At 43.6% G+C, this 27,863-nt stretch overlaps 1 protein-coding gene across 3 annotated transcripts in view; it reads left to right on the forward strand.

The window, feature by feature from the left end:
- ACTN1 (actinin alpha 1) overlaps positions 1 to 27,863 on the forward strand; it is an 88,060-nt gene that overhangs the window by 46,775 nt on the left and 13,422 nt on the right. For all 3 annotated transcript variants that reach the window (XM_030451729.1, XM_030451732.1, XM_030451731.1), the window contains exons 4-12: positions 7,080 to 7,166; positions 7,752 to 7,839; positions 8,785 to 8,863; positions 15,101 to 15,182; positions 16,774 to 16,859; positions 23,593 to 23,685; positions 24,714 to 24,944; positions 25,457 to 25,604; positions 26,174 to 26,324. In XM_030451729.1, coding sequence (XP_030307589.1) covers positions 7,080 to 7,166; positions 7,752 to 7,839; positions 8,785 to 8,863; positions 15,101 to 15,182; positions 16,774 to 16,859; positions 23,593 to 23,685; positions 24,714 to 24,944; positions 25,457 to 25,604; positions 26,174 to 26,324 — 1,045 coding nt within the window. The remainder of the gene's footprint in view (positions 1 to 7,079; positions 7,167 to 7,751; positions 7,840 to 8,784; positions 8,864 to 15,100; positions 15,183 to 16,773; positions 16,860 to 23,592; positions 23,686 to 24,713; positions 24,945 to 25,456; positions 25,605 to 26,173; positions 26,325 to 27,863) is intronic.

The raw sequence follows: 27,863 nt of genomic DNA on the forward strand, positions 1-27,863 counted from the left end.
TAAAGTACCCTAGAAATTCCAATTTTCGGGGTTTCCAGGCTTTTTGTTGTGCACTCCAGAAAGCTGGGTGCTCTGGCTGGAATCCTGTGTACTGGTGTGGAGATCCAGCTGTAAATAGCAGCAGGGTTGCCTTCAAGATGAACTTGTGGATCATGCAGGCAGCAGGGAGTTATATAGGATTGTTGTCTTTTTAGCAAAGATGTTGGGTGTTTTGCAGATATGTTACCCAAGACCCAGGAGGGCTTGCAGGTTAGTAAGGTAGTTTACTCTTTTATAAACCTTACCGGCTTGTCATCTGGTTTGTTTTCTCATGAACCTTATTTTCCTGTTCTCTGAACCTGTTTGTGAGTCCTGCCTATGGACTCATGTTGTCACTGTTGCTGTAGAGACACAGCTTCTGTGGTATTTCTAGGTTTGTCTTTACAGTGACCACTGAAAATGACAGAGGTTTGCTATCTCCATGTTACAGATGGAAATATGTGGTTTCTCCAGGGAAACTCATGACAGAGCCAGGAAATGAGCCAGTGATACAGTTCTGGATGAGCATTCCTTCCCTTGGGGGGGGTCATGGAGCCGCAGGGCTGAGCCCAGTCTGTTCCTAGCCCTGATGGACAGAGCAGTGCCATCATCCTGTCAGGAATTTTGGCCTTTCAGGCATGCTCTTGGGAAGATCCCCAAAACTTGTGCTCATCTTGTGGTCCTCTTGTTCTGTGTCAGAATACCTCAGCTGCTGCAGGTGTTTCTTTGCAGTACTGAGACCTTTACCTCAATATTAAGTTTATGGAGACTTTGTAACAATTGCAATAAGTATCCAGGAGCATTGCAGAAACTTCCTTGCTGTGTTTGGTATTTAAGAGCAAAATACAAGAGGTGAATGGCTCAATGATGTTGATATTTTGCGTGCAAATATTTTCTTCGGTTTTCTCAGGTTCTTCCCACAGGAGCAACCTGAGGGATTTGCTGGTCCAGAGTACTCTTTATGTACCACAAATACATATCTAAGTTAATTTTGTGCCCTTACGAAGAGGATTGATTGATCCAGTGTCTGATATAGTATTCCATAGCTGAGACCCTTTCCAAACTGGAAGCCAGAGGTCTTCTACCTTAAGACAGCTCCTGCTGTCATTTGGATCTTAGAAAGACATTTAGATCCTTCTGGGAGTCTAGAAGTATGTGAAACCTATCTGCCCTGCACTCATCTTTTTTTTATTTTTTTTTATTTTTTAATCACTTCTCCTGAATCATCTGTGACTGTACCCTCACAGCATTTAGAAATCATTTGCAAATAAAATGGTGTGTGACCAAAGATCTCCAGGGCCCAGTTATTTAGTGTGGCTCCATAGCAGTTACCCTGTTCAGAAATAGGCTGTGAGGTGCCATTTGATGCCAGAAACCATGAGAGTCTGAACAGTGATCCTCCCCTCCCCTCCCAAATGTTCCTGGCCTTGTAAGTGTGATTGCAGCATGGGCTCCCTCATTCCAGGCCCTGCCCATGCACCCAGATCAAGCCCAGGCTTTTCCAGTTGCCACCAGCAAACATAACCTGCTGCATGGGCTTCTGCCCAGTCCATCCAGGTGCTTGGTATACAGTAAATCACACATCAGCTATGAAAATGGGCTTTTACTTTGAAAAAGTAACAGCAGTAACTTTATCTATGGAAGGGATTATAAACCTTCCCAGAGCATGAATTTTAAGGGCTTATTTTCAGACTTTTCTAAGAAGACATCATGCAGCAGCAAAATAGAAGATAAAAGCCAACAAGGCTGTTATAACACTGTAATAGGAAAATGAACTGTAAATGCCTCAGTTACGTTGGGCCAATCTAGGAAGTTTTCCAAGTGGCTTTTCTCCCAGAGGAGGTAACCACCATCCATCAGCTCTGTGGTATTGTCTGGGACAGTGCACTCCTCAGGTCAAGGTGGATTGCTCCATCTCTGGGTATCTGCTGGGCAGTGTGGTACTGTATGAAGTTGTGGTTCTTTGTATGCATTAAACAAATGGTACTGGCCTTCAGTGTCCTTGCCTTATTTAGTTTTGTGGCTAAAAAATAAGCTCCAGAAGGAATTCCAAGGAGACTCTCAGGTCAGTTTAAGCTTTGTGAGACCTTGTTTTTAATCAGAGTTAAAACCAGCAAAAATGTTTTCATGGACTTGTCTCACAGTTCATCAAACAAAGATCCCTCTCTGCTTTTCACAAGGCAAGCTCTGCAATTATGTCCCAGTGAGCAAGGACTAGAGCTGAAGAGGAGAACTTCCTGCACACAGCATAGGCACAAAGACATATTCTATGTCCATGTTAAATGGAGGGTGAACCAAGGAAACAGAATAAGCAGTGAGGTTGAGAGCTGCTTTTTACAAGCGTCTTTGACTATTAAAAATTCAAGATTATTTTAAACATCCTGGTTTAGCCAGAGTCCATAGGATCAAAGCAGTTGTGGCATAGTGCAGATTGGTGTAAATCTGGATCAAGGAAAGCTTTAGCCTGGTGAAGTTTCCAAATAGTTTTTCATCTGCTTTTAAATCTCACTGTCATCTGACACCTCAGGAACCTTCTTTTGCTGTAATAGATTCCATACTGGTGTCAAATGCTTCTGGGATTTAACAGACTGACTAGGTCAAGTATGTGCCCCTAGGACTATTTTATTTGCATCGCTAATCCTCACAGAAAGTTGCTGCTCCCTTAAACAGATGTGGCTCAGTTGAGGATAACAATAATTTTGGATAAAGAGATCCTTGTTCTCACCTGTGCAAGTGAAAGAAGAAATAAAGCTTAAAATTTTGCAGAATTGCAGAAGTCCCATCTGAGAAAAACATCAGGCAAAGCAAGTCTATATTTGATGGTGGAAAGAGTGGGGGAAGATAAGGTCTTTCCGTGGCAAGGAGTGAAACGTAGTGTTAAATTTGTCCCTGTCTCCTGCCTGCTCACAATTACAGATCTAAGATATACCACCCCATCATCAGTGCCAGCCATCTGTCCGAAATCTGGCAGGACCATCATTATCAACACATGTTCTGAAGATAGGGGCATCATGGATGCTCATCCTGTTTTTTATTTGGCTTTTGTTAGGATAAATAAAATGCAGAGCAGCCTTTATTTTATGTCACCATTGTTGTTCTGTGTCTCTAATTCCCAGACCATAATGCCATCCTGCCAGTTGGTCATCCCCTGTATCTCCTCTTCTTCATGGGGTAACCAGAGCCTGTGCTGTCATAGGCAACGCAAAAGTGGCTCTGGGGGAGGGGTAACAGTTTCTGTAGCATTGATTCTGCTTCTGACTATCCAGGTCAATGTAAAACAGTAAGCTTAACCATTTTTGCATTTTTCAAAATGAGTTAATGCATTTTAAAAAGTGATGCCATTTTAAAAGCCTCATCCGTGTAGCCAGCCAGTCCTGCTTCCGCAGACTGAGCATTGGCTAAGCCCTTAATTGACTGCCAAACAGATGAATGAGAGTACAGTGTAGATTGTGTGTGTTTTGTTTGTGGTATTTGCTACAATAATGGGAGCTGGGTGGAAGCATATTCACTGGTGCAAAAAATTTTGTTCCAGTAGATGCAGATACCTCATCAGCTTTACCCCGGAACTGATCCACCCCCGCCTTGAACAAACCTCCCATTAATAACATGTACTTGCTGCTGCTGGTCAGACAACAGATGCTGATGGTGGAGGAAGTGACAACACTTGCAGAGGTCCTGCCTAGGAGAGAACTTGGAAAGCACAGTCAGGCAGAAGACTTACTGTCTGACTTCTTAAAAGTGAACTCATCTCCCATTACTGAGCCTTACTGTTATCAGCAGGGAACAAACACAGCATCTTTAATTAAACGTGGTGGTTATAGCTTTGAAGTTTTACATTCAGCTTTTTAACAATCCTTATGGAGTTTCTTCCTCATCATCACCACAAAGCAGAAGGCTTCATGCAAACCTGTTTTGCAACCATGTTTTTTCACTTTTGTTTCTTGGACATATTCCACTCTCTGAGAAAGAGACTTGTGGCAGCTGAAGGAATTCTAAAAGAAAAAGAAGGATGGCAGTGGGGAATGTAGGGGTGGAAAACTGAGTGACTGAGACCCAAAGAGCATATGGCCTTTCTGATCAGGCTGGCTGACTTTGTAACCAAGTTGCCAGGAGAGGATTTTTGTAGCTCTAGACATGAAGAATACTTTTCTAATTCTAAAAAAAATAAAAACACTCTTGTCAACTCTGTTTAAAAGAGAAAAAAAAAGAAGAAAATTACTGGGGATGATCACAGCATCACAGGATCATCCAGGTTGGAAAGGACCTCTGAGATCATCAAGTCCAACCCTTTAACCACAGCCACTGTGGTTCCCAGACGATGGCACTGAGTGCCACATCCAGTCTCTTTTTAAAAATGTCCAGAGACAGAGAATCCACCACCTCCCTGAGTAGCCCGTTCCAATGTCTGATCACTCTCTCTGTAAAGAATTTTTTCCTAGTATCTAAACCTCCCCCAACAGAGCTTAAGTCCATGCCCTCTTGTCTTACTGGTAGATACTTGGGAGAAGATACCAGATTGATGTGATTGGTTAAATCTGTATCTCAGGTTGGATCTCTCACTGATTTCATTCACAATATCTGCTTTGGTAGGTGGTGGGTATGAAAAGAAAAAAAAAAAAGTAGAGATAAAGTGATGGAAATACTTTGTGCTTCTTCCAGAGCAGCTTTGCTTTGATGAACTGCTAAGGAAGAGTAAAACATGGGAGCAGGGAGAACACATCTTCCTTATTAATGGGTAGTGCAATGAGGAGGACTGGGGGAGAAGAAATGCTTTCTGCCTTAATTCCACCAGCTAACTTTATAAAACTGGAATTTGAGAACGTGAGCAGAGCACAGTGCTGAGTTCTAATGCCACATTAGCAACTTAACACCATCTGGTTTTATGTTAGTATCTTGACCTTTATTTCCAATTACAATTCATAGAACAGTAATATTAATTAGCTGTTTCAGCTTACTGATTGATTTATGAATGTTCATAAAGAATATTTAATATTAAAGTATTGCCAATGGATTTTAATCTAGTCCATTAAAATGAAGAGTTTAGTTTCAGATCTTAAATATACCATAGAATGCTGACAGCTGCTGTGGTTTTTACAGGCATTGGGGTTTTTTGCTTTTTGAAAATGTTCACAAATATATATCACATGAACAATACAAGCTGAAAACAGCTTTCTTTTCTGTTTTAGCTGTAGTACCCCTAGTATAGGTAAAAGCAATACTGAGTATTTTCCTTTAAGCTGATTGTGGCCCTTCATTAAAAGTGTGGAGAATGCAAAGGTTGTAGAACTGAATATACTTGCTGCTGTCAACATGCAGACATGTTTTTTTTCATGCCATCAACTATAGTTCTTTAGTATTGCAATGAAAAGTTATTGGCAATTTAATTCTGGACAAACTGATGCCCCACCAAGATTTCTGTGTATACTCTTAAATACAGAATGGAGTGGACACAGGAATTTATTGAAGTACAACAAGGTGATGTGTCTTGCTTTCTGACTTTTTAGATCTGTAAATACATAATGCAGTTGTATGTCAAAGCACAGCAGAGATAATCCTAATTTACACTGGAAGTTGCACCATATGTATCACTAGATCACAAGCTTCCAGGAATTTGTACCAGATGGACATGCTTTCTGAAACAATGACCTTGGTGCTTGCTACTGTTCTGTTGGTTTCAAGTACCCTGAGGTTCACGTTTTCAACATTTTTCATAAGAGGGAAAAAATTCATTATTGGCTTAAAAGGGAAATTTCAAATACTGTTACTTTTATGGCAGGATCCAGACACGTGGCAGTTGCCTATACTGCAAATTGTTCCTTGCCCCAGAGCATGGGCAGCTTTAGGGGAGCAGTGATAGAGTGTGTGTGGTATCTGCAGGACTTGAAAAATAGTTTCCAGCAACCTTGTTAGATCTTGAATTACTCTACCTTCAAACAGTAGGTTAAATCCTAACCCTTTTCTTACTGAAAATACTTTTGCAACCTGTCAGGTGTCTGTGAAAGATCCCTGTGCTGTGCAGGAACCTGACGAAGAATGAGCAGGAGAAGGCAGCTTGCTAGTTTCACTATCAAAAAAAGGAAAGCTGTAAATTTTATAAAATGTGTATGTAGTCTGTGCAGAGTTTTTGTAGACTTTTGGCACTTCAGACCCAGCTGCTCACCCTTTGAAATCTTTTGGCACTAAGCCTCTTTCTGGGCCAGCATTCCCCTAGCACCTCCCCCTGTATCATACCTCACACACACAAGTAGACCCTTTCTAAAACCTCGAAGGTGATTTGTATTGCAGAGTCCAATGAGCACAATCTGCTTAATATTATAGTTTATGTTATGATTTGCTCAGACTGGTCAGCTTGAGTCTTTGCCTCCTCTTCAGAGAATGCATGTACCTTGAGAAATACTCTATTGTATCTTGACAATTCTGTGACTGAAGGAAATGTTATATAGTCTGATCTATTTAGGCTTGCTTGAAAAAAAACAAGTACTTAGGCTCGTTTGAAATTAAAATATTAATGTTTCTTGATTTGCTTAGTGATACCATGTTCTCACAACAGAACCAGCTGTCAGAGCATGTCTGCTCTGGGAAATCTTACTGGTTCTTCTGGTATAATTACACTGGGGCAGTTATATAGATCACCTGGAGCAGACATACCAGAATAAAAGAGGAAGGCTTTTCTTTTTCCTTCCCATTTTGGCTCACAACACTTACAAGTGGTAGAAATTAAACCTGAACAAATTGTTTACAGGCCCCCATGGGGAATGCCACTGATCTAAATTGATCCTTATTCTTGGTATTTTGGATGATCAGTGTCTGTTTCACATTCAGTATGACACTGCAAGAGATCCAGTCTGATTACTGGGTACTACTGAGCAAGACTTTGCTGTACTGTACCAGTAGAGCATCTGGAGAGTTGGGGCAGAACAGTTTGCAGCTAGAATTCCAGTTCTCCTGTCTGCAAAAGGCAATACTCCCCAATGCTCTTGTTTTACTAGAATTTGTACTCCTAACTTGATGCCTTCTATTTTTGCTCATTCTACCTTTTTTTATTTTTTTTTTCCCCATAGAAATCGTGGATGGCAATGTTAAAATGACTCTTGGAATGATCTGGACCATCATCCTTCGTTTTGCCATTCAGGATATCTCAGTTGAAGGTAAACCTCAGTTCTTTCCAGTCACTGTTCAGCAACAAACAAGGGGGATAGCTAAATCGCTTTGCCACTTCAAGGGCACAGAACGTGCTCTCTGTCACCAAAAAAGATCCCAAGGAACTACCCTTCCCAAGATGCCCTGTCATCTGAGTGACATTTCTGGTCTAGCTCAGGTATAATGAGAAGAGTTTTTCACATCCTCTTCTTTTAGGATACTTTTAGAGCATCTGAAAGGAATGGCTAAGCCTGAAAGCCAACTTTGATGCTGGAATCAATTGTGTTTCTTGCAGGTTGATTCAGGGACTAGCACTGAAAATGGACCTCTTACAATTTCTACAAAACTCTTCTGTGTCTAATCCTGAAAAGCTATCTCCTTATTACAGAGCCTCATTAAGAAAATAATTGTAACAAAACTGTCCCAATAAATTCTTCCAAGCAAGAAAATTTCTGACAATTGATATTAAATAAAGCACAATTCAATGCAGTCTCTATGAAAGAGGAGTTGATCATGTATTTCTAGCATATGCTCCAGAGACTCTTGCTTTCTAAGAATATGAGTTAATTGTTGTGCTTGCTTGCTTTCTCTAGAGACTTCTGCTAAAGAAGGACTTTTGTTATGGTGTCAGAGGAAGACAGCCCCTTACAAAAATGTAAACATCCAGAACTTCCATATCAGGTGAGTTACAGGAGAACTTAGCTTCACAATCTGTGCTCTTTTCATGTGTCTCTTGGTATATTCAACAATGTTTCTGACAGACCTCCCAAGGAAATGCAAATACACATAACACAGTTATAGTGTAGTCCAGAGGAAACTAAGCACAGGAAACTAAAGAGAGAAGTTACCAGAAGATCTAAGTACCAGCATCCCAATTCCTCATTCTAGTAAAAAGTGCTGCTTTTGTAAAGTTCTTCAGAGCATTAAGTCCTCAGAGAGCAGTATATGTGCAACACATCTTTCGCTCTGTGAGAACTCAGAACACACACTAGGGGCCATGAAATAAGGGCTTCACCAGAAACTTCTATAGTATGGTGGAGTTGGGAAGGTATGAGAGGTTTGGTTGCTTATATTTCTTAATATTTCCAATGGCAGATATTCAGGTGGAGTTTCTGCATAATAGGGCTTTTTCCAGCATATCTTGGAGACCTGGATGAGCCATATAAATGTAAAGCACTTTTTTGAGAGCTAAAAACCCTCCACACTGGCCAGTACTATGGGGGAGCTGGGTATAGGCATCTGCCTTTTCCCTAAATAATGCAATGTGTTCCTTCTTTATGGGTTGTATCTACACTGTTTTTCAACCTTGGCCTCCACCCTTGCCCTTGCATGTTCCACAGGACATGCACAGAGAGTTCATCACAGAGAACTGGCAAAAAGGAGGTGGCAATGAAAAAAGGAGAAGTCCTAACCACTGTGTATTTTTGTAGGGATTGAAAGGAATTTTTATTGCAGTCTTGTCCAGGTACAAGACATGGCTTCTTCCCAGCACTTAGAAAAGCACTTTTAGCTAGAAACTAAACCAAGATTAGTCATCCTCTGCCTTGGTGCCTTCCCTCATGCCTCTCACTGTGTCTCTCCCTGGCTGGGCACTGCTCATTGTGCTCTCTTCTCTTTCTCTCCCAGCTGGAAGGACGGACTTGGCTTCTGCGCTTTAATTCACAGACACCGCCCAGAGCTCATCGACTACGGGAAGTTACGAAAGGTACAACTCAATTTCTTTGTCAGACCAGATGCTTGGCTCCTTGGAAGTAAAGAGGGAGAAGAATTAGCTTGATGAACATAATTGAAGAACTTCAGCACAAGCTGGCAGTTGCAGGGCTGGGGGGAAGGAAGGAAGGAGGGGTGAATCAGTACATTCAGGCTTCTTAGTGAAGCGTGAACTTAATGAGGTTCCTGCTTGACTTTCCCTGCTCTCAGGCAGCTTTCTGTGAGACACAGCTTTTGCTGGCAAACCTGGTGACACCAAATGTGAGACTAGTTCTGTGCTTATGCCACAGGATAAAAGAATCACATCAGGTTTAACATTTCTGTGGAGAGTTGGATAGAAACCGACTACCTGGTGTTCAAGTGCTCATCAAGTGGTCTGTGTGCCCTCACTGGACACTCGTCACATGCTTCCGCCTTGGCACTGCACTGCTGGCTTCTCCTAGCACGTAGATATCAGGTGCCTGAAAAGCATTTGCCATAACACTCATTTTTTTAAAATTGCCACTGCTAACATGGTATCCAACTGCCCAAAATTTGCTTCCCATGTGCCTTGGCGACAAGATTGTAAAGTGAATGATGAGAATAAGCGTTCAGTGGTTTGTGCTGCCAGCAGTGTCTTGACCCAGCAGAGTGATGGAGAACCAAACTGAGTTTTCATCCTACTGGCATTCCTTCAGCCTGCTGAGATCCACTTTCACTATATTTGTGCAGATGTGGAGTAAAATGTCACCAAGAGCATAATTGATGTGTCATTACTGGGACTAATACTCAAAAAGTTGTACCCTCTGATCTCATGGGCTGGGTGTGATAAAGTGTGTACGTGCTCGATGTTAGTTAGGGAAATAAACTTAGAAGCCCATCACTAATAGGCCTGAGCTTTTGGATCACTGTGCAAATAGGTAATATGTAGATGAGTTAATCAAATTAGCTGCATCCTTGAGGCAACAAATTGTACAGTGCCTGATCTGTTTTGCAGTAACCTTTTAGATATTTACTGTCTTGCAGAGCAGTCAATTATATTATCTGATCATTTTAGTGTCTGGAGTTAGCACATGATGGGTAAACAGTGGGGACAGACTACCTGTTTACACAAACAGCAGCAATAAAAAGAAGAATTATTAGAGCTACATTTTCAATGTCTCATCTTGGGAAAATAAAAGCAGTTAAGCAATATGCATTTGTCAAACCCAGCTGGGTAAATGCTACAGTGTTCTCTCTTACCAACAAGCCCTGAAGCCAAACCCTAGCTGAATGGAAGTGAGGGAAAGAAAATTATTTGTTCATATTGGCTGCAGGCTTTTTAAGGGAAAGGGGTGTGTGATTCTCCTAGCCAAAATCAATGTAAATGGGAAGGGATTTGTTCTCCTTGGAGTAACGTTAAAGGGAACCAGCATCTTTTGTTCTCCACTTGCCTTTGATCCCATCTGTCATCAGTTTATCTTTGCCCTCCTGCAGTCTTCTGACTCATTCTATATCATTTCTATTGTTGTTCTTCCTCAATTACTCTAAAGATTAAATGCAAGTTTGAGAACTTCCACGGCTGAAACCTTGAGCAAATAGCTGGGAAGGACTTAGCTCAGAGCCTAGCCATTAGCTCTGGCAGTTGATGTGTGCTGAAGGGAAGTTGCCTTTTTAATGTTAGATCTTTGAATCCCTTGTGTAAAATGTATAAATATGGCACCTTCCTAAACACAGTATTTGCCTGGAGTATTTCTGTCACTTGCTTCCTTCTTTATCACTTCTTTCTCCCCCTTTTGGCTCAGTTCAGTTGATTCTTGCTCTTCTCCTTGTAGTCTACTTCTTCTGTTCCCCTAAAAACAAACAAACAAGTGAAATGTTTTGAAACATCCCTGGCTCTGCAGAGGACTTTCCTTACAAAGAAAGGCAGGAGAAAAGCTGGTGAGAAGCAGCCACCATGGTGGTTAGTAGATTAGAAGTCCACCTCCAGATGGGACACATTCCAGCCCTGTCAATTAATTAATGGCAGCCTTTGGCAATGTGGTGTGGTTTTTTGCATATACACACATGTATAAGATAGAGAGGTGAGCATCAGTCTGAGGTGCTAAGAGGTCTGAATTGTACCTCCTGTTTAAGCAGCATTCTTTTTCAGTTTTAGTGTTTTTGCTCTTTCACAGAGGCTGTGTGTCTGTGCTATAGACCATGTATTGGCAGTGTATGCCAGCAAAAGGCAGCTGCATGTCTTTTTCCCCAAAGTTATCAACTTGTTTCATCAACAGAGTTGTGTATTGAGTTTATGTTCCTAGTTATTTTTCCTAACCTAGCTATGTTAGTGGAGCATGCACAATTCTTTTTTGCCCACATGCACTGCCTAGCTGAAGTTGCTTGTATATACCAGGCCTTGGAGTAAAAGGTGTAAGTTTACCCAGCTTGGTGTCAGTAACCATAACACCACAGCTACTTGCTTGGTTAGGTGGTTTTTATTCTTTGCAGATCTGTCTGCTGTTAATCAGCTCACTGTAGATAAGATCTCATGATTCAGCTCATGGCCTGCATGTGAAGGATATGCAGAAGATGGGGTTTCCCTTCCTCCTTTTACCCCTGACTATAGCTCAACTGTGAGCCACATCTAAGATCTTTTATCAAGTACAGTGGTTGACTGATGGCTCTGACACCTCCTCCTATGCCACAATCCAAATAGAAACCTGGTCTGTGTACTGCTGCCTTGGATGTATTTATTATAGATATTCCTGAAAACAGGATTTCTTTGCCAGTGTCTTAAACTCTGGCAGATACAGTAAGTGGTTGCTCTGTCTTAATTCTTCTCCCCTCCATCTCCTTTCCTGATTGCTGGTTAATAGAAAAAAATTTTTTTATGTCACACTGCAATAATTGCCATGGCAACCTTGTGTGCTGCAAGGACTTGGAAATAGCTGGAGGAAGAGAGAAGACTCCCTGTGTGAGTTAGGGCTGTGGTGAGAGAGGGGGAGCTGTGGCAGTCTTTAGTCAGCAAAAGCTGGGAACGTGCCATGTGGGCATCTGTTTAGGGCAGGTTTGCTATCTGCCACCATTAAAACATTGTAATTCCTCCAGGGTAAAACTGTAGCTTTCCTTGGGGCAGGCCCAGCTAGAGCCTGGCAAGTTACTGCTCCTCGTCCTGTCTCTATTTCTACACTCACTGAGGCAGCACCTCATCTGGGTCAGTGTTCTTCTGGGCTGCCTCTTTCAGTTGTAGAAGGAATCAGGGGACAGGTGGCTTGGCTTCTGCTTGCTCTGCTGCCTTTGGGTCCCTAAAGCATACTTGCAGCTGTGGTGCTGCAGTGCTGCACTGTGAGGCTTGGAGCTGCCTGGACCATCTTTGCTACTTTATCCCTTTTCACAGGAGCCAACTGCAACAGGTGATTTCCTGATGTACAAGGGGATGGAACTGAGAGTGGTGAAGTTTGGAGGAACTGCATAGGGCTTGAGACCCTGTTGTAGGGGAAACCCTGCTTCTTGCAAAAAGATACATTGCAGCTTCACTGTCCTTGAGGGGGAGCTTTTGCCACAGGCAACAGGGTCTTTCTAGGATTTAGCCTCTGCTCATCTGAGAGCTGGTTTTGGTCTTAAGTAGCATTACCTCTAGCTTCACTGCCCAAGAGAATATGTGATCATAGAACATATGAAGTAGAAGTCTGCTAACTTCATTTAGGTGAGTCTTAGTTTCCTGCATGTTAAGACTTCCCGCTCTTCCTTTGGGAGTACCCAAGCCCAGTAAATTTTCCCATCAGGAAACCTCTCCCAGCTTCCAGCTTAAAATCTCTTTTTAACCTTTGGCAACATTGCTCCTGGTGTTGTTACTTGCAAACTGATAGGAAAGCTATCTACAGTTAGTTTGCTCCTCCCTTTCCTCCAGGAGAGTCTGACAGATGTTCAGGCAGCTCATTCACATGGGTCTGTGCTAAAGAAGGGTCCACGTTAATAATAAACACTCTGTCAGGGTGTTAGTAATGACATGGTGGCTATGATCAGGATGGGTTGAAACCCAGTACACAGTGGTGCCGTTTCAGAAGTAGAAAATGACACATGGGCTAGGGGAAAACCAGGGAGCTGCAGCTTGACATTTCTGGATGCTCCTGCACTTGAGGGGGGGAAAAGGCTGTTACTTTTCCTTCCTAAACTAAGCTAAGGCCCTGTCTACAATTAGTGAACAAGGTACATTATACACCAGCTCGTCCCTCATTACATGCCATAGTATGGTTCCTTGTGGCTGGAGAACAGTAAAAATCCCCTGCCTACACCACTGCTAGACTCTGAAGAGGTGTGGATATAGATGTATCTGATGTAGTGACCATTGAAAGTGTATTACATAGGAAAAAAGTACTGTTTGATACAGAGATGGGGGTCTGTTACCATGCATGACAGCTGCGGGCTTTATCACAGTGCAATATTTCTTCACTTTACATTGATCTGTCCCAGTGGACTACATGGAGGTCACTGCTTGTGTCTGTTTTGATGGCCTCTGTGTGTCTTTTACTTTGGTGAGATGAAACATTGCTTTCTGCTGGAGGCATTCACCTAAAAGAATATGATGCCAATATGGGAAGCCAACCCAATGCATACATTAATTAGGTATGCATTGCAGAGAAATAATGTAGGAAATTGGTTTTCAGAATAGCTCATTCTCCTAGTTTCATGAAGACTAATCAGCAGGCTACATAATGACCAATGCCACTATAGGACAAGGGGCAATAGTTTTAAATCAGAGAAAAATAGATTTAGATTGATTGTTAGAAAAAAATTCTGTACCATGAGGGTGTTGGAAAAATGGAACAGGTTTCCCCAGGGAGATCTCTCATCCCTGGAGATATTCAAGGTGAGACTTGACAAGGCTCTGAGCAACCTCATCTAGTTGAGGATGTCCCTGCTTACTTCAGGGGGTTGGACTAGGTAACCTTTAGAGGTCCTTTCCAACCCAAATTATTTTATGGGTTCTATGATAAAGGAACTTTTCTGCCTGCCCAAGCCTGCCTAGCTTCATCTTTCATGCTGGGTGTGTTTAAAGGAAACTGCCTGCTGATTAGAGTTCAGGCACAGCTTAATCTGCCAAGGCAGTGTAATAAGCAAAGACTCTTGATCTCAGATAGAAAAGAAACAGAATATAGATGCCAGTGTAGAAAGAACAAGATTATACTGCTTATTTCCTAGTTTTTAAGGTGGGTCTCGGTGTGAGTGGCACAAATGACAATATAGAGAGTACCACCCCATCCTTCCTCTCTTTGAAAAGACACTTAGCAAACTTGGTAACTAAACACTAGCAGTTTATGCACAGCCTTTCCTCCAGCAGAAGCCACCTGTCTCAACAGTAGAAACTGTGCAAATGGCTTTTGTCATCCATGAAGTGGATTAAATCTTCAGAATAACTAAGTATCATGGATATACAGGAATATAGGATTCAGGTTGTTATGAGTGTCTCATATAAGTTGGTAGGTGTCCTGTTTATCATTATGCTGGAAACATTTTGCAGTGGTCTTTGATTTCCAGTGACACCTCAATTTCATATTCTCTTGTGTGGCTCTTTAAAAGCTGGTTACCTTTGTGATATGAGTCCTGATTTGATAACTTTGTTTAGGATTTGATTACTGTGTATTCATGTCTGTATCTGAAGTGCATCCTGCTGCACAGCAGAAGGTTTACAGATAGAGGAATAGAAATGTACTAAGGAAATGACCAGTCTTGTGAAGCACCTAAGAGGAAAAGCAATAGGAGACAAAATGGGTATTTTTATATATATTTGTTTTGTAGAGACTTGTTAAAACATTTATCTTCCTCCCACTCAACTGGTGTTCAAAAAACTGTACACTAGCTGAGGACTGCACCCGCTGTAGATGTTGTTACTATTTTAGTATTGCTTAGATGTTCTAACAGATACACTGCTCTGCAGTTTTTTAAAGTGGAAGTTGCAAACCTAATATAAGCATGAGATGTAAATGTGAGATATGGTCATTTACTATCAGTAGAATGTGAAGCTAATTTTACTTTAAACTAGGTTCAAAGCAAAATGTATTATAGCTTCTTGTTGCAAGTGCATAGATTGTATGTTAATTATCGTATCATGAGACCCCAGGCTCTGCTTTCAAAAGGAAGCTAATTATTTCATCCTGCTACATGAGGATTTACACATGATTTTGTCTGGGTAGCACAGACAAAACCAAGCACAATAGCTCTGTTTCGAGAGAAATTCTATGTAGCACATTACAAGTTGATGCTGATACTCTCTCTGTTTCTTTCCCAGGATGATCCTCTCACTAATCTAAACACAGCTTTTGATGTGGCTGAGAAGTACCTGGATATTCCCAAGATGCTGGATGCAGAAGGTAAAGGAGAACCCAATGGCTTTTAATTTGCTTTTTATAAAGAAATTTTTCACTTCTTCTAGGTGGACTTGTATTGTACAGGAACTCAGTAACCTGAATTCCTCTTCTATCACCTTATACTAAATGTATAGGGCAAAAGTTACATGGAACAATGAATCACAAGTTCTGCTTCCTCCTTCCTCCCGTGCCCCTCAGTCTTGGTGTGGAGATCTTAAACTGGGATTGAGATGCTAGGCAGAGAGGAGTAACACCTGGAATGTCTGCTGCTGACTGAAGCCTTCTCTTTCAAGAATTAGGTTTAATACTGAGTTTATGTAGGGTGTAGGACTGATGTCCTTTTGCTCCAGAATTTTTTTCTGGGCTTTTCCTGACATTGCTGGCAATATCTGTTTTGCAGGCATGATGTCAGTATTACAAACTGCTTCTTCTTACTACTCAGAAGTGTTGGGCATGAAGATCTCCCTCACATCCCTAGATCTGTAGAACAAGGCAGAAATTCATGTTGGTCAGAGGTGCTTTTGCTGCTGTGACTGCTTCTCTGACGTCAGTAGGACAGCAAAGATTACTTTTCAGATCCTTGTCAGGACCAGCTTCACAGTAGACTTTGACGACTGTAGTTCTGGAGTACAAACAGCAGCCTGAAATAGTTCACTGTTGTTGGCTGTTTGCCTGAAGCCAGCTGGTTTCAATGGTGGAAGCTGTCTTTCAGGCTTGGTTTGGACAGGAGAAGCAGTTAAATAAGGGAGAGAGGGGAACAAGGGAGAAAGGTGGGGGTTAGGGTAGCTGAACCCTGTGAACCCTGTATTTAGGTAACATATTCTTAGATAGTATTTCCTATCCCCAGAGATGGATCTTGCTTTCCCTGCATTCATCATGCTGAGGTCACAAAAAATCATGAGGTTTCTGGAACAGATTCAAGTGCTTCCTGCCATTCTGTAGGAAATTAAGCCATCTCCAAAATAAGTGGATCTAGCATCAGACCTCAGCAAAGTTAGCAGTGATGATGAGGTCTCCTTGCAGGAGCCCCCATTGCTCTTTCCTGATGATTCTCCTCCCTCATGGAGTGGATCTAATGTGCCTTGCTCCACAACATTAATTCTGATCTCTGGAGGTGTTGAATTTCTTCTGAAACTAATGAAAGGACCTTTTGAAATTTAAGCTATCATTGTGTTGAAATGGAGGACAGGGTTGTGGAAAGGAAGGAACAAAGGATCTTTCCTGAAGAACTGCATGGAGGAATTGCAGTATAAAATGTCTATAAAATCCCTGTCAATCTGCTGCCAGTTTGGGTTGAGTACATTCACAGTAATGTTCTCAGGATGGGAAAGTGCTGTGGCATAAGACACTCTGATACATGGCTGCATTATCCTGGTCAGACCCTGGAAGCAATTTTATCATGAGGAGGGAGAACCAAGAGAGTGATCCTGGCTTCTGAGAGAGACACATCTTCTGGGGAATACTGGGAAGCCCTGTGGGGTTGCTATGACAAGTGAACACTCCAGCAGGCCTCCTGGACAGTTGTGGTTCTCCCTCACCTTTGCTTTCCTCCCATCAGTTGATTATTCTCTTAACGTGAGGTTTTTTTTGACAGACATTGTTGGAACTGCCCGTCCTGACGAGAAAGCCATCATGACCTATGTTTCTAGCTTCTACCACGCCTTCTCAGGAGCCCAGAAGGTATCACAGGATCCCAAGCTCCCTCCACAGAGCACACCTGGTGCCGTTGCTAATGTCCAAACCTTTTTTTTTCTTTCTCTCTTTCCTCTAGCTATGGGCATCTTTATTATTATGTTCTTGGTAGAGTTGGCTGTTGGTTCAAAGTGGTGCCCCAGACATAATACATGGGGCAAGGGAACCAGGAGTCCCATTTCCCTATAGTCAGTGGTACTTCCAGTGGCACTTGCAAATGCTGGCACCTTGGCCCACACACACACATTTAAATCCAAGGGAGTGGGGACCTCTTGCCTTCTCCATTTGCCTTCCAAATGGCTGAGGACCTGCACCCCCCATTCCTGTGAAATCTGCACTAGGATGCTTGGTCTCACAAAGGTGGAGACCACCACATAAATGCTCTGCTCTGCAGGACACTGCAGCCTCCTCCACTGCAAACAACACTTCTACCCATACATAAACTTACTTTTTTCCCCAAAGATGGAGGAATGGAACTAACTTAGTGATTTTATGAAGGGTCCAATTCATACCCAAAGATTTACCTTGTACCTGTGTTGCAGGTTCCCACACTCTTTGCTTCTAAGGTCTGAACCTGACACTTTCTTGAGTTGTGCCACAAATTCAGTCCCAGTTCACCTGGGGCTTACCAAGCACACCTAACAAGTCCATCCATTGTGATTTTGCAAAAAGAGCGTGTCTTATTGTGACAGAAATGCCTGGTTTTGTTCACTGGTTTCTGTTTTCCCCTCTTTTCACACTCACCATGCTGGAAATCAGGCAGCTGAGTCCTTGCTGTGTCTTTTAGCCGTTCTACTGTTGGTAATGGAGTCACTGAGCGTGAAACACTTTGTGGGTGAAACCTTGTACACATCTCTTGCCAAAACCAGCCTGCTGCCTGAACTTTGGTGCTGTAGGAACAGGCAGTGCCTGTTTCAGCAGAGCAGATACTGTGTGTAGGAAGTTCACTGTGTAGGGAGGCTCTGATCTCAGGCTCCTCAGAGCAGAGAAAGGCCTTGAGCACTCAAACCTCCAGGCAGCCTATTTGTATCCTTGGGCCAGGGTCCCCACAGCAGCTGTGGAGGTGCAGAGCCCGGATGCTCAGCTCGGGATCCCCCTGGATGGAGGGGGTGGTAGGGGGGGGTGCTGCTTTGAGCCACAAGCCAACACTGCTAGCCACCTTCTGATCCGAATTCCCAGCTCTCCGCATGGAATCTGTTTGGCCTGTCCTGCCGTGCATGATGGGAAGTTTTCTCCCCTTCTCTCACGCCACCCATGACTGTTTTGTTTTATTCTATGTGCTGCTTCTTACTTTATCCTTTCAACCTCTTTTCCTTCTCTGCACAGATATTATAGGCACGCTAAGGCCGGATGAGAAGGCCATAATGACCTATGTCTCATGTTACTACCACGCCTTCTCAGGGGCGCAGAAGGTGAGACTTTACTGCTAACAACCCCCTCCCTGCTCCCTGCACTGCCCACAACCGCTCCTCTCTGGAGGAACGTGCCAGAGCCCCATCTGCCCCCGGGCGTTTGCAGGGAAGCCCAGTGCATCCAGCGATGTTCTTGGATGTGCCATCTGTAGTCTTGCTGGAGAAGTGATGTAAATGTCCTTTCAAACAGATTTGAGCTGCTCCTTCCCTCCAGTTTCACACCCCAGCGCTGGAGAAAGCATTTGGTAAAGCTGGCATCAAAAGATGAATGAATGCTGGTACCCTTTCAGTGACTAGTGGGCATCATCCTGGCCAGGCGATGCGCCTCCAGAAGTACCACAATCAAACCAGCCTACTCCAGGAAATCACAGCCTGTCCCCCTTGAGCTGCCATCCTGCCTTCCACACCCAGCCCCCTCTAGGTCAGTGGTCTTCTCCAAGGCTAAATCGTCTGTTAGCTGGTTACATAGCACTTCTGTGCTCCAGCCACAAAGTCCATTTCTACCAGGCCTTGAGCATCCCCAAACACATGGTTCTCCATTCCTTGCTTCTCCCTGGTCATTCTCTGTTTCCCAAACCACCTGTATGTTTTATTTATCTTTCCTCTGCTTTGCCCATTTTCATAACTTGAGTCATTCTTCCTCTTTACTCCAAAGTCTCTTTGCCAGACATCAGGACAGTTGTCCTCAGAGGAACCAAATAATCAGAGTTCATATTTGAGCAAACACAATTTCCCTGATATCCTTGGAAGAGAAGAAAAAGGTCCATCCTTTCCTCCCACGCCATAGCCTGACGGGGCTGCAGCTTTTCCCCAAGATCACTGCTAATTTCAGATTGTAAGCTTTGGAACTATAAAATGTGAAGTTCAGGACAGCATTTTTCATGTTATAAACAGATGTAAAATCACCCTGCTTATCCCAGCCACAACTTCTTTCTCTCACTAGGCATTTTCTACGTGAGACACAGTCCATGTCTTGCCCAGCCAGCTTGAGGGTTAACTTGCCTCCAGGAAGACTCCATCTCTTTTGTACAAAGCAGTGCTCCTGGTGGCATACATGATGAAGATACCATGCTGATGCTGGCTTTCAGAGGGCATAGGTTCCAGGGAGCAGATCTTTAGTTCAAGCATTTTGTTCTCTGCCCTGTTCCCTATAAATTACATGATACAGTCTTGTTTCCAAGAAACTGAGAATATGCCCCACAGCACTGCTGTAAACGTGCCCATTTGGCATAATCTGGGTAGTCATGACTTTCTCACTAGGATCCTACTTTGTGAATAGTTTGAAACCCTTAAGACCAGGCTGTGAGCTTTGGCCAGCTCATACTTGCTCAGGAAGACTGTAATCTCAGAACTCATGCCAGCCCTGATAAAGCCTGCTGTTTGCCAGGTGCTTCTGAGAGACTGCTCTGTGCTGTCTACTTAACCTGAAGAATTCCAGATTGAGGAAACAGCAAACCACAATATGAGGAGGGTTGTGGCCTGATGCAGGAGCAGCTGTGCCCATTGCCTATCCCTGCCTCTTCTTTCTGCATACATTCTGTGATTTGGAAAGCTGCTAAGCAGGTCCCATGCTCTCATCACCAATTCAGGTGGATGCTAGGTCTCCAGGCATAACTGAAAACTTCTACGGCCTCAGGACCTGAACCAGGTAGCTGGGGCAAAAACTAGAGGTGAAGCTTCTTAGTAATTAAAGCTTCAACTCCATGTAGTCTAACTGGCTTACAGGATTAAATTTTTATTATTTTTTTTTTTTAGCCATCCTAATGGGCCAGCAACTTCAGTGTGCTATGACAGGGGAGGCACAGCTCCTTTTTGGAGCTGCCCTAGCTGTACGTTAGCCAGCTGCTTAGTGATACAGATTCAAACCCCCAGGCAAAGTGATTAGTGAGTGCAAGTCCCAGCCCAGATTATAATGTGTTGCTACCTCGTGCACGGTTAGGTGACTTACTGTGATATCGCTCCATTTTTCATTCAGATTTTTCATTACTGCTACCAGTCCTGAAGGGGAAGTCCCATGAGCTGCTTTGTGCTTCTTTCACTCTCTTATACTGAGCCTTTGAAGGTACAGGGTCCCCAGCCTGCCATGTGTGTGTAGATGGCTGCTTTTTCTTTATGCCATTTATATATATATATATATATATTTGTAAGTATACTTGCTTTGGTCAGTTTGCTTGTTTTCTAACTGCTTCTGTCTTTCACACTAAATGCATGCAACTACTGGTTGGCTTAATATTTTGTAAAATTTATTTCTGGGATGAACATCTCTAACTAATGTTTTACCATTTTATTAAGACACTGTGTTTGGCATACAGTATTCTGGAGCAGTCCTCTGAGGCCAGAGGACAGCAACAGGCAGGCATCTTCCCAATGTAGTGCACTGTGGGAATGCTTCCCTGGATGATCCTTCTCAGCAAAGAGACCTGGAGCCGTGAGCTAGAGTTAATTCCACTTCCATCCTAAGCAGTCCAAGTCAGACTTGAAAAGTACAGAAAAGACAGAAGACTGAGAAATTACTGTTACTTGGGCTATCCAGATTTCCCTTTTGAGCTTATCAAACAGCACATGTACATCACACAGCAGTGTGGTATTGAGCAGAATGCTCTGGGCTTGCTCTCCCCACAGTCTCTCAAGTGCAAAGCAGTTTCATGTGTCAGGATGATGCTGCACTGAAGCTGAACAGCTCAGACAGGTTCTCTGAGAATACAGGTGTGCAGCTTCCAGCCCCAGGGTGTTGCAGCTTCTCAGTGATGCTCCATGCCTTGTGGGCATCCTGACCTGTCTGGAGCCTGTGTGAGCATCCTGAGTGCATCATTGCCTTTAGCAGTGTGGGGAAGCCAAAAGTGGCTTTTTCTACCCCACTAATGAAGGTGTAGGGACAGCTGCCTTGGCCTCATGTAAACAGTTTAATGTGCCACTCTTCTTTTACCTCAAAGTGTTTCACTGGGGTTGCCATCACCACAGATCAACTCATTAGCAGCAGTGGGGGAGGTATTTGTGGAAATGACCTGAAAGCACTGAGATCTTTTTGTCCTACCTCATTTAGAACTAGTGAGTGTAACACTTTGGCGATGGCATTAATGGTGACAGTGGCCACAGAGCCTTTCCTGCTGCTATGGCAGCATGCTGTTCCATAGAACAGTCTGGAGCAGGCAAGAAACATAGGGAAGCAAGTACTGCTAGGGGAGGGAAAGCCTTTACACTTCAGCTGTTAGGATAATACAAATGATATTGCAGTTGCTGACATTCAGAGGGCTTTTGTGTTTGGGCAAATGTTCAACACACATATGTACATATACGCATACTTAAAACCTTGGGTGGCTGTAGGAAATCTATTGTGGGATACATGTAAATATGCCTACAAAAAATGGGGTCCCTCCATCACAGCTGGCTGCTGCTGCAGTGGGATACTGGGAGAGAGAGTTAAGAGTGTGCAGGGAGCTCCTGTCCTGAGATGACTGAGATCTGGCACCACCAGTTCCCTGCAGTCACTAGGCACATCATAGTAGGGCTCAAGCAATGTCTGTTTGACATACTGCTTGGTCCTATGTCTATCAAGTTTTCTCTGGATATCAGAAAGCACTCCATTAAAGTACAAACTTCAGTTTAAAACAGATCGAAGTACAAACTTTCTTAAATGTAATGATTGTTTGCACTTTTTACACATTTTTTTTTGAGTGAAATTGCTCTTTCTCCTGTACAAGTCCCTCTCATGTGTTTTAAATTAGTTAATATCTATGTGTCTGCTAGCTGGCTCACTTTAGTGAAGGGACAGATGACTGAATGTATGTTTTTACAGCTTCCTACAAATAAATAAGATTGCCAGATCCCCTGGGACCTCAGCCTATACACCACTGTATAGCCTGTGACTTCATTGCTATTCTTGCTGCTTAGCATCAGCTGCAAAAATTAGAGGATTTTTCTCAAATGGCCTTGGAGATTGAATAAGCAGACAATAAAAGGCATTTTAAAAATAGAAGGATGAAACTTGCCAGCTATAAGATCAGCAAAACTTCTTTTGGCACCAATCCCACATATATTTTTGAGGCAGGACACAGCATTCACAAGTGGTCTGTTGTAGTGTTGGCACATGCCTTCTGCTCTCCAATTCCATTTGGCCTCTGTAAAGAGGGCTGCTCCACAGGGGTCCTGTGGATAGCCCTAGCACCTTCCCCATGCAGCAGGGCAATATTGTGGTAAGAGGATGCTGAACAATCCCCTGATGCCTATCAGAGGGGCACGTGCTCATGAGGATTTGTGACGTGGCACCCACCGTGATAGTGGTGATGATATCCACAGATATCATCAGATAGGGATATCACAGATAGGGAGATGATATCCACAGATAGATGCTGTGCAAGGATCAGCCTGCTCTGTGTCCCCCATGCTAAACCCATGCATGGCACTCCAGGGCAGACTGCTTGCTCCTTAGTTCATAGCTGAGATTTTTCTGATCCTTACTTTGTTCCAAAGTCATGTTTTAACATGTTCAGCTCCCTGCAGAGAACAAGGATTTGCTCCCACAATGGGAAAAGAAAAGCCCAAATAAATAGTAACAGGCCCTTTTTTTGGAGAGTCTTGTTTTGGGAGAGTAAGCAGAAAGATTACCCAGAAAGGGGAAAAATAATCCTTTCTCAGCTGGACCATGAGACCCTGAATACGTGGTAGGTGTCATGCAGTGAAACGCTGGAGGAGGTGGCCCTGTAATGAGTGCCAGAAATAAAGGGAAAGCTGGAATACAGCTCTGATGGGCAGAGTTTTAGGTTAAGTGGATTATCTACCACTTTATCTTCCAAACAAAGTTATGAATTTTGCAAAGCCCAGTCTGTGGAGTAACTGTTTAGGTAGCTCTTTCATGCATTAAAAGCATGTAGAGAGTCTTTACCAGCTTGCCACCACTCAGTTACTAGTGTTGCATCTCTGAATGTTGGTGAGGAGAGTGGAGATGGTGGCAGAAATCCTGTGTTTGTAAAGAGGCAGGTCCCTCTGGTAGGAAGCAAGCAACAGAGGCCTGTAGGAGCAGCCTCAGAAAAATCAGAGACATGTAGTTGTCTTACAAAACAAAGAGGGGGGTCAGTAGAGCTGAGAATCTCTGAAGAAGTGTATTCACCTGAGAAGGGAAAAATAAATTGTTATAGAAGGTCAGGCAGAAAGCAAAGCGGTCAGGACAGATGTTTCAAAGTACAGACAGGTTGCTAGAGCAAGGGTTGGAGACTTTACCTGCAGGTCTGTAGCAGGAAGCTAAGCTGCAAGCTTTGACTGTTTGGTTTTTTCACACTTTTCTCCTCTTCTATTTTGTTTCTCTTCATCAGGCGGAGACAGCAGCAAATCGTATCTGCAAGGTGCTGGCAGTCAACCAAGAAAATGAACAGCTCATGGAAGACTACGAAAAGTTGGCCAGTGATGTAGGTGTCTGTAGTGCTGTTGGTTTCTGGTTGTGGTATGGAGAAAAGAATTACATTTAGCACTGGTAACAAATCTTGAGGGATGAGCAACCTACTGTAGAACAGAAAGCTTCCATAAAGAAACTTTGAGCTTTTCAGTTTATTTAGGGCAGCCACAGAAATGCTAATATAAAAGGAAAAATCAGTCTGGCTTAACTTGCATTCCTCAAGAGTATACCACTTCATAACATCTTTCATACAAACTGTAAATGGCAGGAGGTAGGAAATGGATTAGAGAGAATGGAATAAAGATATTTGAGGAAAGAAAAATGCATTTGCTGATAGGTGGAAAGAATCTGTGTAAGGTACAAGCTGGACACTGATTTGGTTAACTGACAGCTGTGAAACTACAGAATTGACCAAATGTAGACTGGAGTATGGTTGTGGAAGATAAGTAGTGAGGGAAAGAGGGAGAACAGAAATGTGAACAACCCATAAGCCTGATTTCAGCCTGGTCTGAAAAGCACAAAACACTGCTCCAGACACACTATAGACTGTCCATTGCATTATCATTTTGACAGCTCCCAGGACAGGTTTGCTGAGGATGGCTATTCAAAGAGAAACACTGGCTTCAAGGAAGCTAGAGAGGGAAGAGTGTAAATGGAGGAAAGAACTTGATTTATACTGTCAGACCCTTCTGGAGATATAACTTGTAGTATCCTTTAGTTAATCAATAGTTCAAACAAAAACCTTTAGCATAATCTCAGGATGTAGTTTGGTCCTCATTGTGTGAAAGCTATGCCCTAAGTGTGTTGGATTGGCAGTGCTGCAACACACAGTACTACTTAGTGTGAAAGTCAATAGGCTGCCCATTAAAAACAAAAAAGTACTTCCAAAAAAGCTGGAAAACTTTTATTTATAAGTTTTGCTGACAGCAGAGACTTTCTTACCACAAACATAAAAGTAAATGGTGCCTGGTGAGATCAGAGCAGCGCCTGTAGTTTTAGGACAATTTTCAGTTCAAGGCTTCTTGTCATTGTTCCTCCCAGCTGCTGGAGTGGATCCGTCGCACCATCCCCTGGCTGGAGAACCGGGCCCCTGAGAACACCATGCAAGCCATGCAGCAGAAACTGGAGGATTTCCGGGACTACCGTCGCCTGCACAAGCCCCCCAAGGTCCAGGAGAAGTGCCAGCTTGAGATCAACTTCAACACCTTGCAGACCAAGCTGCGGCTCAGCAACAGGCCAGCATTCATGCCTTCAGAAGGGAAAATGGTCTCGGTGAGTGGGGGCGACGGCTCTTGTACACCCCAACCATGCCTACAAAATGGGACTTCTTCTCTGCCTATGAGTGGGCAGAGCATGCCCACCTTCAGAGTGAGCAGCTTGGTGGTAGGAACCCTATGGAATATAACTCAGGCCATAATATCAAGCAGTCATTAATTTCTTGTATCTAAACTGGACTGAGAGTCTTCACAAGTTGCATGCCTTTGTGAGCTGTCTGGGTGACTTTGATTTTTTTTTCTGATGAAAAATGATTCAGTTTTGTTGAAGATTTATGTGTTTTGAAAGGCACTCTTGTATAGATGGGTATATCCTGAAGCTGCTAGTCCTGCTTATCTTAAGTCTGGGACCTTGTCTTCCTGACTTGTCTACACAATGCTGTGAGATCAAAAGCCCACATCCACTCCCTCTAATCAGTCAGAGCCATGTAGCTCGTGGAGTCTAATATTGACATATGTTTTCTCCCTCATCTTCTAACTTGCCTTTTCTTCTCACTCTCCTGTCTCCAGGATATAAACAATGCCTGGGGTGGCCTAGAGCAGGCTGAGAAGGGCTATGAGGAGTGGTTGTTGAATGAGATCCGGAGGCTAGAGAGGCTGGATCACCTGGCAGAGAAGTTCCGGCAGAAGGCATCCATTCATGAGTCCTGGACAGATGGTAATGCCAACATGCTCCCTATTGCCTGACATAGTGCCCTGCATTATGGAGGGAGGAAGAGATGGATCATGTATGGGTCATGAGATTTTCCTCTTGAGAATGTTAGTTTCATTTCTTATTTTATTAAATTATAAGCTTGACCTCTGCTCTGCTACATGGTGAGGCCACATCAGCATTCCCTCACTGGTGCAAGGTGAGAACTTTGGATTGGAAAGAGCTACAGAGCAGAGGAAAAGTTACCATAGAGCAAATGCTATGGTTGGCATTTACAGAACCATCATATCCCAGTTTGCACATACTGGGACGAGTCCAATATAAACTGTGACAGCATTGGCTTGTGCTGCAATGTGTGCCCTTCTCTGTTGTTAATGGAAAACTCACACTCTGTGGTTTGAAAGGGAGGATTGTGCATCTCTGGGCAGCATGCACGAGAGGAAACTCGGGCAGGGTGTCTTGAGTGGGGCAGATGCCCTTTCTGAGGCTCCTGGGGCTGTCTTGGTGGGGGGAAGCTGGCTTTGAGGACATTAGATCCTGACCCTCATTTTCCTGTCCTTTGGCTCCCTCCCCAGGTAAGGAAGCAATGCTGCAGCAGAAGGATTACGAAACTGCTACCCTCTCGGAGATAAAGGCTCTGCTGAAGAAACATGAGGCCTTTGAGAGCGACCTGGCTGCACACCAGGACCGCGTGGAGCAGATTGCTGCGATTGCACAAGAGCTGAAGTACGGCACCCCAGCCCACATCCTGTCCTTGGGGACAAGAGCCTTAATCAGCTTTGCCCTCTGCCCTCTGGAAAGCCACAGATCAATCCCCATACAAAAATGTTGGGAAGTCCCAGTGTTTCCAAACAGTATCTAGGATACTTGCTCTCCAGTATTTGGGCACACCAGGGCCAGCAAATGGATAAGCTGCGGGTGCTGCTGAGGGAGTGGCAGCATTATATTCCCAAGCCAAATTTCCGTCGTCTTCCAGCTTGTTATGCTGCTGTGAACCCTTTCCTAAGGTGTCTGACCTGCTGCTGGCACCTGCTAGCTTTCAGAATTGTAATGCCATCATACTTTTCCAGGAACTGAAGGAAACAGCAGAGGATAGCAGGCTCTCAGTTTGCTCTCTTTTATCAAAAAACTCCTCCTTATTCTGTCAGGAAAGTAATCTGCTGACGCTTGAGCCCATCATGGCCTCTGCTGCCACCCTGGGCACTTTGCCCCGGGAATAATGCACCACATATGCTCCAGTCAGCACTTGTTCCAGGGCATACTCATAGCACCTCATCTCCCTCCCAGCTTCCCCACCCTTGGAAACCTTCACCTCCATTCCATTTCCTGGAGTGACAGGTGAGGCAGATTACCAGGAGAAACAAGGGCTCCTCAGGGCAGGAGGTTGAGTGCTAGGGATAGGTAAGGAGCTGGCCTCTGCAGCACAGGGAGACAGATTTTGAAACCTGGTATGTTTGCTGGCAAAAATAGTCTGAACAGCTTGGCTTTGACTTTGTTTCTTATTTTAAAAATATTTATATATCACACTGGCCTGTCTCAAGTTAGTGTCCAAGTTAAGTTCAGTACACTTGGGCCTAAGGACTGTTTTTCTCTGAAAAATCAGGTTTATTGGATCAGGATCATTATCTCCTTTAACAACACAGATTTACAGAATTGTTCCCTTGTCCACTGGAAGATTGACCTTGGAACAGGAGGCGTGTTAAAGGCAATCCTCCACGTCAGTAAGATTAAAACTGAAGCTGGCTAGTCAGCAAGCATTAACTGACCTGCCACTTCTGAAGCACATGCTGTGTGCCAGCCAAAGTAGCTGTAGCTCTAAGGGCAACAGAGGAAGGTTGGGCCCTAAGCTGGGTTGAAGTGATTTCTTCTGAAGTGAGCGAACAGCCTGGCTGCTCTCCTTCCAAAAGACACCTTCCATCTCAGGAAAAGAGGCCATGCCCTGAAAAACCATGGCTGAGTTTTTCTCTCCTGGAGATACACCATCAGGGAGATGGAGAGGGCCTGGAGGAAGCCATGCCAGGGATGTCATGTTCCACTCCCCACCAGTAGTGGTCCAGCACGGGAGCGTTACAAGCCAGGCTTTCAGAAGCTCTGCAGCAAAGCAGATCAAGGAACTGATCTGGATTAAAAACCCAGCAAAGAACATGTTATTTTTAGCCCAAATCAATTTCCTGACTAGTTCACCACAGGACTCCACCAACAGTTGTGCTCACACACCTTGGGGGGGCAGTACAATGGTGAGAAAAAACAAGGCTAGGGGGAGGC

The sequence above is a fragment of the Calypte anna genome, chromosome 5A (genome assembly GCF_003957555.1).
Source record: "Calypte anna isolate BGI_N300 chromosome 5A, bCalAnn1_v1.p, whole genome shotgun sequence".
Classification (NCBI taxonomy): domain Eukaryota; kingdom Metazoa; phylum Chordata; class Aves; order Apodiformes; family Trochilidae; genus Calypte; species Calypte anna.